This window comes from Plasmodium brasilianum, chromosome 12, assembly GCF_023973825.1.
Source record: "Plasmodium brasilianum strain Bolivian I chromosome 12, whole genome shotgun sequence".
In the NCBI taxonomy this organism is placed as follows: domain Eukaryota; phylum Apicomplexa; class Aconoidasida; order Haemosporida; family Plasmodiidae; genus Plasmodium; species Plasmodium brasilianum.
The window spans coordinates 2,474,586-2,489,485 of NC_090125.1; the positions used below are offsets into that span (position 1 = coordinate 2,474,586).

Here is a 14,900-nt window from a genome sequence, read left to right on the forward strand (position 1 = left end):
GAAACACTCTATACCTCTATACTGTTTTAGCAGCAATGAAAATAAGGAAAAACTACTGAAGTTGAATGATAAAAAATATATAAATATATATGTTGTTAATATATTTAATTGTGCAGGAAATCCAGAACGTTATAAAAATAAGAATAAGCCATTATTGAAAAAAAAGAATTTTTAAATAGCTTATAAGCTATGGACGGGTAAATGCTTAACAAAAAAAGGGAGCATAATAAAATTAATCAAATATTTTATAAAATAATTATTGTTAAATAGCTTTATGTTTTGCACAATTACTAAAAGAATAAAATGTTAGTTTTTGCTACAAAAAAAAAATAATAATAATAATAAAATAAAATAAAAAAATATAGTATGATATTATAAAATTAAAAATGTTAAAAAAATAATAATTGAAAGTGTAAGACATCATATAATTGTTTTATATGACGGATAAGGGGGGAAATAAAGGCACAAAACAACACAGAAGGTGTATATATACATGTATATACGTATGTATGCATATATATGTATATATGCACACTTTATGCTTATTTATAAGACCCCTAAAAAACATTCCAGACAAATTAACAAAAAAAAAAAACTTATATATATGCATACATATTTGCAAATAAAGAAATTAATTTTTTTGAAAAAATAAGAATAATGTAAAAATGTGTAGAACGCAAAAATAAAAATTTTCTAGTGTAGGTCAATACGCAAATAAAGGTTAAATGTAAGAATAAGTATTTTTTTTTTTTTTTTTTTGCCTTTGCTTCCTTTTTGTAATAAAAAAAAAAATTATAAAATAAAAGTAAAAAATAAAATATAAGTGAAATAAATCCACATAACACCCTATTACCTTTTTTTAGAGATTTATAAAAGGAAATATATTAAATGGTATAATTGGAAACTTAAAAAAAATAATATTTAAAATATTTTTGTAATAATTAGATTTCTTATAATTTTTTAATTTGAGAAAAGATTGATAATACATATATATATTTAAATATTCATAAATTAAGTCTGTTTGGTTATTCAAATGAAATAAGAGTTTTTCTTCCTTATCTTGGTATACATTTTGCGCAGACAAGTTGTTTTGTTCAAAATTTAAACCATGTGCCTTATTTTTTTTCTTAATAATATAATCTTTTTTTTTGTAGTGTTTATTTAATAATGACAGAATACTAATAACTTTTAAATATTTTTTTTTTAAAAAGTAATATCTAGCATACAAAATATTTACTTTTCTATCATTGTAATATATTTTGTTTATTAAAGATACATAAATTTTAATATTTTTTATGAGTCTATATTTTTTCTGTCTATTTTTTGTGCATCCCTCTAAATGGAAAGAATTAAATAACATTTCTGCATCTGCATATAATTTACTTACACTTTTTTTAATATTTTTGTTATTGATATCTTTTTTTTCTTTTCTTTTTGCTTCATTTTTTTTGATGTATGAATAATTTGTAATGTTTTCTTGGATTCTATTCATTTTCTCTTTTTTTTGCTCTATTTTTTCTCTTTTCTCCATTTTTTTTTTTTTTTTAAGGGCCAAAATTTCCTTTTAAAAGCCTTCTTATCATTGATGCGAAAAGCTAATTTAAAATCATTTTTACTAAATTTATCATTAAAATAAATGTAGTTATTTTCTAATACAATTTTTGGCTGATGAGAGAGTTTCATTTGGATATTGTAAAACTCATGCTCCTTTTCGAAAAAATAAATTTTTGTATATAAATTTTTGTTATTTATTGATTTCATTTTATTCTTTCTACCTTTAAAAAAAAAATTCATTCTATCATTTCGAATGAATACACTGTTTTGTCTTCTCTGTATATAATCTCCACTTCTTAGCCTCTTTTCACATTTCGAGTATAAGTAAAAAAGGTATAAACATTTTAGACACATGAAATGATGGGTTAAATTATAAAAAAAGGTAGTATTTTCAAAATTATAATAATTGTTCTTATTATTTAAGCTTAAATAAAATTTTATATACGTGTCAATTATGTTAATAAAATAAATGATTAGCTTAGCATTAACCTTTAAATATATTAAAATTTCCCCTAAACCCAGCCAAGTAATAGCTTCTAAATACACACTCTTTAAGCTAATTTTTCTTATCCCTTTGTTATTATTATTACCGTAAATGTTATTAGTACTATCATTGTGGTCAGCACTGCCAATATTTTCGTAACTGCCCGTGTTGTTAACACTATCAGTATGGCTATCGTTATCAGTGTTATCCTTTTTACTTTTTATCGAGAAATAATAATTCTTATTAAATAATTTATTACATTCTTTAGAATAACTAAAAAAACAATTGCTGTTATCTATTTGGTCACTGTCAACATAAATGCTTTGGTCCTTTTGATGCAGTTCACATTTTATTTTGTTCAAATTTATATGGGATAAAAAGTTATTTAAATAAAAATGCATGTACATATCAGAATTTTTTTTCCTCTTAATTTGTTTATCGACATATTTATATAATATCAAAATTATAGGTATAGAACATGGTAATAAATTAACTTTACTAATGTCAATGTATTCGCTTTTGTTTATATTTTTTTTCTTTCCACTAGGTATATACCGATCGTTTAGGGTATATTCATATTGGTGAGGAGTATCCATAAAACTTACATTAGCCCATTTGGAAAACATGTACTCTAACTTACTATTTCTTTTGTTCTCATTTACATTTACATTTGCACTTGTAGTAGAATCCTTGTTTTTTTTTCTATTTATGATAAATAATTTTCCTTCCTCTTTTTCTTTTTTTGCATTCGTTTTCATATTACTTTTTCTTTCCAAAATTTTTAATGAAATTTGTATTTTGTCAATTTCTTCCATAATGCTATTTGTTAATATTTTATTTTCTGCCTTTTTTCCAATGGTTAAATTTCTGGGATTACTGAATACTGTAGGAATGTTGTAATGATATACCGTAAAGTTTTCCATTACTTGACAACGTTTATCATATTGACTGCACCTATCACATTTGTCACTCTCATAACTGACCTTGCAATCCTCCTTATTGTCAATATTTATATCATCGTGCTCATTATCATCAAAAATGATGTCATAGGAACGGCTGAAATAGCTTTCCTTGAAATTTTTATCATCCAAAAAACATATATCTGAAGACGAACTAGAACCCGATTTTGTTTTATATTTTTCCAACATGTCCTGCAACAACCAATATTTTAAATGTGCCTTATTCCTGGAATTATTTTTCTCATTTTTTTTTGGTTTTTCCCAAAAAAATAAAATATCATAAATAATAAAGATGTTAATCAAATAATAGACATATAAATATATAAAAAAAAAGTTATTAGAAAAGTAGTTCACAGCTTTTGATATAATTAAAATGCATTCTTTACTAGGTAGCTTCGACTGAAATAAATGAGTATCAAAATTTGCGCTAGGAGTATTTGTGACTGTGCCTCTACAGTAGCAGCTTGGGCTACTATAGCTGCACTCGTCAGATGCGAAACTGCATTCTGTGCCTTTTGGATTCATTTCAATATTTTTACTCCGCATTCCATATGTTCCAAATGATGAGTGTGATGTACGAGAAGTGTGTTCACCTTTGATGTACTCGTTCGCATTATTTGCTACATCTACACGGGCCTCATTTGGGTCTTCCTTTGCCATACTACACAGTTTGCTTGCCCCCTCGTTATAATGAACTAAATTGGTAATATTACAGAATTTATTTACATAACACCCCTTTTTCTCTTCATGTGTCCCAAACAAATTATTGCTGCTGGTCATAGAATTGTAAAACAGGGGGGAGTTCAACTTTAACTGGTTAATTAACGATTTATAACGATTCTCATAACTGTCAAAAATGCATGAGTTACACAGAGTGCCTTTTTTATTATCATTCATCTTAATGCTATTACCACAAAATTTCGAACGATCCATATGTGCTTTTTTTCTCCTCCGTCCCCATGAATAATCGCATTTACTGCTTCCATCCTTGCTACAATTTTTAATTCCGTTTAAATTCCTACAGCTACTAACTACTATACTTAACAAAAAAAATGGAAAGGAATAGGCGTTATGATAATTTTTTAGCAAAAAATTTTTACAAATATATATACACTTATCAATTTTTAAATTATATAAATAAATAATACATAGATAATAATAACTGAGTAAATTATTATGATCGACTTTAATACTTTTCATAATATATTTATAGCTCAAATATAGCAATTCTGTATAATCATGTTTTACAATATTATTAATATTTATTTTCTTTTTAATTAAATCCTTTTCATATACTAGATTTATCTCTTTTAAATTATTGTAATAGTAATTAGTGTTAATCTGCTTTAGCAAAGAAATTCCTATTATGTAAAATAGTTTGCTGCTTCTAAATTTGTTAATATCGATTTTATGATCAAACAAATAATCCTCCTTAAATATGTTTATTTCGTTCTTATAAATCTTGTTAAAGATATTACTCTTAATATATTTTTCTTTTATATGCCACTGATTATCACAGCATGAAGCTTTATTTCCTAAGAAACAATTTTCATAATGCACATTCTGTGAATGTCTTTTATCGTTACAATTTGAATTTTTTCTTCCTAATTCATTGCAACTTACACCTACATCCGTTGTACTGTTAGTATTATTACCAATTGTTTCTTCGCTGTTTGTGTAATTCTCTACGTCACTCTCATTTCTTTGTGGGTTACCTAAGTTCTCATGGAATGAATTTCCCGCCGAATTTGTTTTAATATATGTGACTTCACCATGGGAGAAATGATCAATTTTCTCTCCGTTTCTTTTGTTATTCACCTTACTTCTTTTCTTATATTTCGTTTCATCCTCTCTTCCACTTTCTGCTGTATTTATTTCATCTCTTTGTGCCTCCTTTTTTGTCTTATTTTTGTACTCTTTTTGCCTCGAGTCAATAAGAAGATTAAATTTGTGCGCATTTTTTATAAAAAAGAATAAATATTTCAACGAATTTTGCACACATATATGGGCATTACTCAAATAATTATAATTAACCTTTAGCTCAAAAAATATATCAAAAAATAGAGAGAAGCGGAAGGATCGTATTTCTCCCATTTTTTCATAAAATGTTTTTTTTCCAAAAAAATTATTTTTATCTTGTACATAATTTTTATCATTTATATAATTTGTACTGTAGGTATTAATTATATACTCATCATAATTAATGTCTTCATCTTTCATGTAAAAGAAAAAGTCTGATACATTTTGTTGTATATTAAAAAAGTGCTTCCGTTTTTCAAAAGAATCATCATTTAATTTTCCATATACATTTTTCTCCAATGAACTGATATTATTTTTATATACTACTTGTACATTCCCACTGCGATAATTATTTCTCGAATGTTGATTCATCAATTTACAATGGACATGATTGATATATCTCAAAATAGAAATGACTACATTATAGTTTGAGTATAAGTAATTTAATAATGCTACTCGCTGATATAATGAAAATATTAAATACGTATTGTATCTTGTAAAAAAGGATAGGGCTATAATTTTTTCATATTTTTTTATAAGGAAATATTTACCTTTGTTATGAAATTTTTCATTTAATTTGTATATATCAACTTGGTAGTAGTCATTAAAAAGAAAAACATTTTCTATTACTGTTTTTGCTTCAAATGTTAAACTGTACCAGCTACTCCTTAATTGCCTATGCAGTTCCTTAAAATTGCAAAAACTGACATAATAAATGTTATCGTTCATGTGTTGACTAAATTTCGTATTCATTTCTTTTTTAGAATATAATGAGTTTTTTTTATTAAATAAAGTATTTCTCCATTTTTTTTTTTCCTCATTAAATAAGGAATATTTTTGTATATAAGCTGTTTCATTTTTTATATTACTGAATGTATTCTTTTTGTAAAATGTTTTTCTATTTTTCGCTTCCTCTGAGTCGGGTTCATGCTTTTTTTTTCTTTTTTTTTTTTTCTTCCATGCAAATGTAAAAAATTTTACTCTCCTCATATTAAGTATGTTATAAATACTTGCTGAAATTTCCCTTTTTGTTCCTTTCAACAATCTTTTACGTCTTCCTGTGTTATTTCCCTTTTGGAATGTTATTTCTTCATCGTACGAAAAAGGTTTGTTTTCAAATCTAAATTTATCCATGGACGTGAATTTATTATTACTGTAACTATTACCATTACTATTGATGGCGTAACGGTGCACATTCTTGTGATACTTGATATATGTAAAAGAATAATGCAAATTAATATAGGGTAGCAATATAAGTGATAACATTTCAGTTATTAAAAACAGAAAACAGATATGCTCATACTTTTCTATATTTATTTTCATATGATAATTAATAAAATTTTTTTTATATGTATCTCTTAACAAATTTAAAATCCTACTATTATAATGCTGTTTATTATTTATTAGTAATGAAGCAATTGGAGCTGATATTTTCATATGTTCTCTAATCATTTTATACTCTTCTCCTGTTATAGATAATTTTTTTGGACTTTTGGTTTTACATTTGTCATTCATATCTTTCTTCACATTAACGTGAATAGTAGTTTTCTCCCCAAATATGGAGGTATAAATTTTTTTATCTTTTCTGTTATTATTGTGCAAATAATTTTCTTTTAAGTACTTTTTGTAATATGATATTTCATTTCCAATGTCTTTATTTGATTTATAAAGTAAATTATAAAAATTATATCTTAATTTTTGCTTCTTTTTTAAAACATTCACGAAATTGAAATATTCGCTTATATCCTTTCTGTGTATATTCATATATATATATTCATCAAATATGAAAAGGTATAAAAAATTATAAATTAATATTTTTAACTCATTATTTCGAAAATTAAAAAAATTTTTCAAATTTTGATTTTTCCAGTTATTCGTATCTTCTTCATCATGTATGTTCTTGTTCACATTAAAAAGCTTCTTATTAATTCTTTTTTTAAAAAAAATTGATTCAATGAAGTTATCATTTTTTCTACCGTTATTAGTACCATTTATATTGTTATTCTTATATAAATTATCACAAGAGACGTGTCTTAATTTATTTATATAACTATTTTCATCAAATACAAATTCTTTTCCATCTTGGTTATTTGGGCTATATGTGTTTCTATAATTGATATCTAATGTATGTGTTTTAATGATCGGATCTGATTTGTTTAACACAATATCAGAATTGTATCTTTTCTTATCATTTAACATTCCATACGAATAATTCGTATTATGATGCATGTAATTCATCAAATCTTGGCTCTTAGTATAGATATAAAATTCTTGTACATTACTTCTAATTTTATTAAAACTGTTTGTACTACATTTAAACTCACCATTTGTATATACGTCTTTTTTTTGATTTATACTCTTTTGGCACATGTTTATATAATTACTTAATATATATTTATCTACACTTTCGTTTGAATTTAGCAGAATATTAAAATTATAAAAATCGTCTTCATAGGGAATATTGCTCACCCAGCGTTCTGGACCTTTGCTTGTGTTTTTCTCCGAATCACATTCTTCATACAGTTGTTCCTCGGTGTGTTCCTGTACCTGTGCATGCTTCTGCAACTGTTTATGCGACTGCTTTTGTACATCCTGCGGATTGCCCTCCTTACTGCACAGATAATTTTTTTTCTTTTTCAAATTTATGATGGAGTAAAAAGATATTTCTTTATAATTTTCTCCTTTTACTTTTACTTCGCCCTGTTTATTAAAGTGTGTACAACTTAAATTATATTTACTATCCAAAATGTTTATAATAAACGGTATATTCTGCTGCTGACCTTGCTTCCAATAATGAGGTATGAAAAACTCGTTTTTATAAAGATTAAAATATATTCTAAAAAAAGTAGACTTCAATGAATAATCATTCGTTAAGTAGTTATTATTTTTTGCATGAAATATACTAATTTTATTATCAAGAAAAATTATACGTTTTAATACATACAGATTTTTTTCATACGTGAAAAGGTTTGAGTCATAACATTTTATAATTTTGTCCAAGTACAAATGATATATTAAATTTTTTAAGTTATAATTATATTGATGAAACATAAACTTTGTTTCAATATGATTTATCAAATTCAAATAAATTAAAATATGTCTTTTTATTCCATTACAAATATATTTATAATTAAAAGAGATTGAATTCTTTATAAAATTCTTAATAACTAAATCGTTAATATGATTGAAATGAGGAGACATCAATGGGTTATTCAAAAAAGAATAATTACGATATTTGGAATTCAAACTACCTTTTGTACAGTCATTTATAAAATAAAAACAACTGTTATCTTTTAGCTGATTCAGAAAGTGCCTGAACGTGTGAACAATTACCTCGTCGTATGCGCTGCACCTGTCGAAGTTATCGTTATCATCGACGTCGTCATTGTTATTATTATCATCATCATCATCATCGTTATTATTATCATCATCATCATCATCGTTATTATTATCATCATCATCATTATTATTGTCATCACCATTAGCATTTGTACTGTGACCAGTATTACCATTATCTTTATCATCCACATTATTGTAACCATAGTTACCTCCCACTGTGCTCCTACTAAATTTGGACGTAACAGCGCATAAATGCCGCTTGTTATACTTTTCTCCCTTACTATCATTCGTTAGGACATGATTTTCATTAAAAATTCCATTTTTTTTTTTTTTTTTTTTTTTTTATGCTTTTTTTTTGAATTTTGTCCCTTTCTTATATGCTCAAAACCATTTATATAGTTAGTGTTATTTTCCTTTGTTCTTATAGTGAAAGAATTTAGTTTATTCATTTCGTGATTTATATCGAAGGATTTCCACTTTTTTTGATAATCCTCAAAAATGAAATAAAAATATAAATACAAATTTTTATATATATATAGGGAAACATTTAGAATATTTAATTTGCTGTATAATAGGGCCATAACTAGTAAACCTTCAATAATATGTATCTGCTTGAAGTAAGAAAAATATATTAGGACATCAAAAAAGTAGTTGTAGAAGTAGTATTTCCTATCTTTAATTTTTATTAAATTTTTAAAAAATTTTTCTTTCTTTAATAAATTTGTTTTTTCATTATATTCTATATTCATTAAATTTCTTAATCTTTTCATGCTGCATATTTTATCTTCTAAAGAAGTATTTTTCAAAACAGCTATTAGCCTTTCTAATGATATCTCCTTATACTTTATTTTTAAAAATAACAAATATTCATCTAATGTTAAATATTCTTTTTCTTTATATTTTTTTTTTCCATTCCATTTCCTCTTCCTTTTCTTCTTTCTCTTTCTGTATTTATAATTTTCTCTTTTGCGTTTATTACTAAAATGAATTCTTCTCTTTGTTGCTAAGAACTTTCCATTTGTAACCACGTCTCTATCGATATAGTTATTGTCTACATTTATGGTGTTCTTCTTGTCCTCTTCCCCTTTATCCTTGTCATTACCTGCATAACTGTTTTCATTTTGGTACAAACAGTTTATATTTTTCAATTCCTCTAAAATGTTAGAATCCACCTTAAAAGTGCTATCACCAAACAAAGAACCGCCATTCATGCTTAAGGTAGCAGTTTTGTTTTTGTCCTTTTTTATTACATTATTGGTGCATTCACGTTCTTTAGAGAATTCATCTTCGTTAATGTTACTTGTTATGATAAATTTATTATATATTTCGTCATTTACCTTATCAGCATTCTTATTTTCATTTTCTTTCGAATTCTTGTTCGTACTCTCATTCGAATTCCTACCCTTAGTTACTTCTTTCTGCAAATCCACATGAACACCTTTTTTTAACAATAGGGAGGAAGCCTTCTTTTCATACAATAAAAGGTCGTAATAATTATATATTTTACTTTTTAATTCTGATGATATCAAACTAGTAATTCGCAACTTCCTTTTTTCCGACTCGGAACAATATTTATTTATTTTTTTTAATTTTCTTTTTAGATAAATATACTCAAAAAACTTTATTTTAGCATTATGAAAATCTTTTAAATGAATGTAGGCAATAACAACCGATATGTATAGATAATACAAAACCGAATCAATATCAATGTATTTAATATTTTTTTTATTTATTTCGTACTTTAATTTTTTGTTATTACTAAATAGATATATATCAAAATAGCTAAATGTTGGTAACGCTATTTCACTGTTAACAATAATGTTGTCTAATTTTTCAAAATCCCCTTTTTTTAAAGTGTAGTTCAAATTAATAAGTTCAAATCTTTTATCTTCACTAGGGGTATCATCTTCATCAGTATATTTCATATCATCTAATAGTAATCCAGTTCTTTCGTTGTTTCTACCTTTTTTATTTCGTAATGAGGAGTTTTCTTTCACATAATTATTATCTCCATATATTAATCTTTTTCCTTTTTTATTTAAATATAGTATTTTTATAATTTTTGAGTACCGAAAATCATAATTAAAAATCTTGTTTTTATTTAAGAAACTGTTACTATATGTAATAAAGATATTTTTAAATGGTTCAAAGTTATCAATTACTTCTTTAAATCTGTGGTAATTTAACAGCCTATTGCAATGACGAATATATTTCCTTAAAATGGCTCTGAGTTTATGCCTATCATACTTTTTCACATTATTATTTAGTACATTTTTATCTAATCCTTTATCTTTATCATCTTTTTTTAAGTCTCCTCTTATCCTATCATATAATAATAACATTTTCACTACTTCTTTTGTTTATTTGAATATATCCTTTACCTCAATCATTTAATTTGATAATAGCATTATGTGTTTTTTTTTTTTTTTTTTTTTTTTGGCTACTGTTACATAGCGTGAGCCTTAAATATTTTACTTTTCGCTTTTTACTACTTATTACTTCTCAATTTTTACTACTTAATAATTCTCACTTTTTACTACTTAATACTTCTCACTTTTTACTACTTAATACTTCTCACTTTTTACTACTTAATACTTCTCACTTTTTACTACTTAATACTTCTCACTTTTTACTACTTAATACTTCTCACTTTTTACTACTTAATAATTCTCACTTTTTACTACTTAATACTTCTCACTTTTTACTACTTAATAATTCTCACTTTTTACTTTTTGGATTTTTTTTTTTTAAGTATTCTTTGAGAACATGAAAATCTCATGGCTTTCCGCATTGTTACATATTCTTTTTACTGTATATTTTTCATGCCACATTTTGTTAAATTTTTTTAAGGCATATATTTATTTCGTTTTGCTTCATTTTGTTTGTTTTAATATATTTTGTTTCGTTTGGTTTTATTATGTTTTATTATGTTTAGTTTTGTTTTGCTTTGTATAATATTATATTGTTTTCCTTTTTTATTATTTTGTTTCGTTTTGATTTTTCTTCTTTTTTTTTTTTTTTTTTTTTTTTTTTGTTTTGTTTTGATTTATTTAAACTCTTTTTTTTTTATTATGAGAACAAGCAATACCTTTTTTATTGTTCGATAGACATTTACATTTTTCTACTTCGCGCATTATTACCGTACACATTATTACAAATGAGTGCTTGTTATGCACATAATAATGTTGTGTATATATATGAACAAACAACGTTAAAGAGGGCCATAAGTAGTTAAAATTTTTTTAATTTTTTCCACAATTCTTCATTTATAGTTTACATCTAACATATTTCCAATAATTTATTTCATTGTTCAATTTGATACTAAGAGCATAACTGTGTTTTTGTTTTTACATGAAAAATACATGTATATATATATATTTTTTTACATGTGTTTATTTATTTCCACTTTGCTCCTTAGTAATAGAGCATGTGTCAGGGTGAACTTGAGCACTTTCGTAATGTGCGTCAAAAGAAGCACTTGTACTTATAAAGATGAAACGTATATATTACTATAACATATTTTATTTTTTGGCTATTTATAAAATTATTTTAGTTGTCAAGACTAAAGATAAATATGCCAACAGAGTGTTTTTTTCTCCCTCCCCCTTTTTTAATTCCCACATTTTTTAATTTTAAGTACATTTATGACCTTTTTTAATTCTATATTGCTCCCAATTCGATCAGTAAAAATAAAGAACTAATTTTTAGGCAAAGGTAAAATTATATTTCTTTATTAACGCCTGTGTAAATTTTTTTTTTTTCAACTACATTTATTTTAACTGCATCGAATGAATCATAGAAAACGTGTGAGATAATTTTTATCTAATGTTAAGTGTAGAAGTAAGGAGTTCGTTAGTTACACTAATAAATATAGCATATATTTATGCGTGTGTATGGTTACACGTAAGCATATATGCATCTATAAGGGTTAGGCACGCATCAAGCGATAAGTTTGAGAACTTTCATATGTAACGTACGCTTCGCAGCGCTTTCCTTCACGTAGTTAAATCGGTGTAATTAAAAAATGAGCATTAAGCAAAATCATTTACGTGATTATTAAATTAATACAAAGTTCGCCTTAAATGATAAATATTTTCCATTTTCTTATATCACAGCACTATTTCGCATATTTGTATATGCATTACTTATGTGGCATTGTTTTTGATGGATTTACTATGGATCACATAATTGAAATTTAAGAAAAAGAAGACATGGTTTTTTTTTTTTTTTTTTTTTTTTTTTTTTTGTCGAACTAGTTAGAAGGGGAAATTATAAAAATTAGAAATGGTAAAAATGGTAAAAATATTAAAAATGGTAGAAAAGGTAAAAATGGTAAAAAAGGTAAAAATTAGAAAAGGTAAAAATAGTAAAAATGGTAAAAATAGTAAAAATGGTAAAAATAGTAAAAATGGTAAAAATAGTAAAAATGGTAAAAATAGTAAAAATGGTAGAAAAGGTAAAAATGATAGAAATAGTAAAAATTGTAAAAATATTTTTAGACATTAAATAAATATTTTATCCCATGTGCCAATTCTTTTTAGATGTATCTTTGTTCCATTATCACAGTATCCACATATATATATATATGTATATATAGTTATACTTCCATACGTACGTATGTGTGCATATATGCCCATTTTCACCCATATACACGAGCAAAAAAATGAACAAAAAGAAAAAAAAGAAAACAAAGAATCCCATAAACATAAGTGAGTTAGAGGATAAAATAAATGTTTTGAATTTTATGAAAGATGACTTTGAAAAAATTTTAATAAAAGAAAATGAAAAGTTCTCTAGCATTTCTTCGGAACATACTTCTAAGGAAAAAAGATCATCAACTGAAAAAGAAAAAACGGACATAATTTTAAAAGAATTTATATCATTTTGTGAGGAAAAGAAAAATCTGTTAAATAAATATGTACAAACTGCAAATGAAATAATAAATAAAAATAATGAAATAATTGAAAATGAAAAGACAGAAATACAAAAGGTTATTTCCCAAAAGAATGAAGAAATAGAATATATTCAACAAAAAATTGAATTGACAGAAAATTATTACAGAGGAATTAATACTGCAATAATGAAACTTCTAAACAATTTAGACTTATTTCTAAAGTATAAAATGAATATAGAATTAAATTTTGATAAATTAAAGCACAGTAGTAAATCACAAATAAAAGTAAATGATCAACAAAAGGAGAATATGAATACAGAACAAAAGGATAACAAGTATATAAACTTTACACGACAGGAAGGTGACATAGTGTTTGTACAAGAATTGCATGAATCAATGGATGAGTATGACAAAAAAATATGTAGTATTAGATCTTTCATAAAAAAAAATAAATTAGATGAACAAACAAAAACTTTCTCCCTTCAAAACAGAATAGAGGAAGACCTCTTTAAGCAGCTTTCCGAGGGACTCGAAGTAGGAAAAAGGCATTATGATAATTTTGATAAGGATTACGATTCATGTAGCGATAATAGCATCAATAACAGCAATAATAATAGTAATAACAATAATAGTAATATCCACGCTAGTAATAACAATGATAGTAATGTCCACGATAGTTATAAAATTAATAATAGCTATATCCTCATAGGCGAAAACAAAGCAAGCAGTATGTTTACGAATAATGAGAATGCAGATCAGCATAAAATAATAGACAAAGGTGATACAAATCAGCGAACTTCAGATGGGACTAACTCTTTAAAAAATAATGAAAAGAATGAAACAGAGAAGGCTAATTGCGCCAAGAAAATAGGGGAAGAAAACAGCTACATTGAGCATACTGAAAAGGAGTCACATACAGAGTGGGATGATGAAGCAGAAGAAGATGAGTCAGAAGATGACGAGGTAGGAGAAGCCGAGGTAGAAGATGCCGAGGTAGAAGATGACGAGGTAGAAGATAACGAGGTAGAAGATAGCGAGGTAGAAGATAGCAAGGTAGAAGATAACGAAGTAGAAGATAACGAGGTAGAAGATAACGAGGTAGAAGATAACGAAGTAGAAGATAACGAGGTAGAAGATAACGAGGTAGAAGATAGCGAGTCAGAAGATAACGAGTCAGAAGATAACGAGGTAGAAAATAGCGAGGTAGAAGATAACGAGGTAGAAGATAGCGAGTCAGAGGATGACATAACTGATGATGTGGGCAATGCAAGAGAGGGTAATGAAAAAGAAAAAAATTTTATGACACTTGATGAAAGTGAATATAGCTCTAGGAATACTGAAAAGAACAAACAAAAGTATATGGAAAAAGAAGAAAGTAATTATAAATTCAAAAATTCTAAGAAAAAAGATAATACAAATAAGAAAAGTAACCAAAAATTATTAAATGAAACAGAAAATATTGTAAAGAGCTTTTCATCGGACATATACAAAAAAATAGTTAGTGATAATATAAATATTCTCATGGACAAAATAAACAAAATAGATTATGATTATATATCTTATTTTGAAAAAAAATTAAAAAATTAATAAAAACGCATTTTATCATTTTTTATTTTAAGAAAAAAAAGTATACCAAAAAATAAAATTTCTA

General features: G+C 25.4%; 3 protein-coding genes across 3 annotated transcripts; 2 read left to right on the forward strand and 1 right to left on the reverse strand.

Moving 5' to 3' along the window:
- Nucleotides 1-1,509: 1,509 nt before the first annotated feature.
- On the reverse strand, nt 1,510-10,697 carry MKS88_004507 (uncharacterized protein; the record flags this gene model as incomplete). The annotated part of the gene is made up of 2 exons (XM_067217688.1): nt 1,510-8,631; nt 8,901-10,697. 2 exons carry the CDS (start codon nt 10,695-10,697, stop codon nt 1,510-1,512), a joined length of 8,919 nt encoding a protein of 2,972 aa, XP_067072092.1.
- Nucleotides 10,698-12,648: 1,951 nt separating this feature from the next.
- MKS88_004508 (uncharacterized protein) lies at nt 12,649-12,861 on the forward strand (the record flags this gene model as incomplete). The annotated part of the gene is made up of 1 exon (XM_067217689.1): nt 12,649-12,861. One exon carries the CDS (start codon nt 12,649-12,651, stop codon nt 12,859-12,861), a length of 213 nt encoding a protein of 70 aa, XP_067072093.1.
- A 157-nt stretch (nt 12,862-13,018) lies between these two features.
- Nucleotides 13,019-14,836, forward strand: MKS88_004509 (uncharacterized protein; the record flags this gene model as incomplete). The annotated part of the gene is made up of 1 exon (XM_067217690.1): nt 13,019-14,836. One exon carries the CDS (start codon nt 13,019-13,021, stop codon nt 14,834-14,836), a length of 1,818 nt encoding a protein of 605 aa, XP_067072094.1.
- Nucleotides 14,837-14,900: the final 64 nt, after the last annotated feature.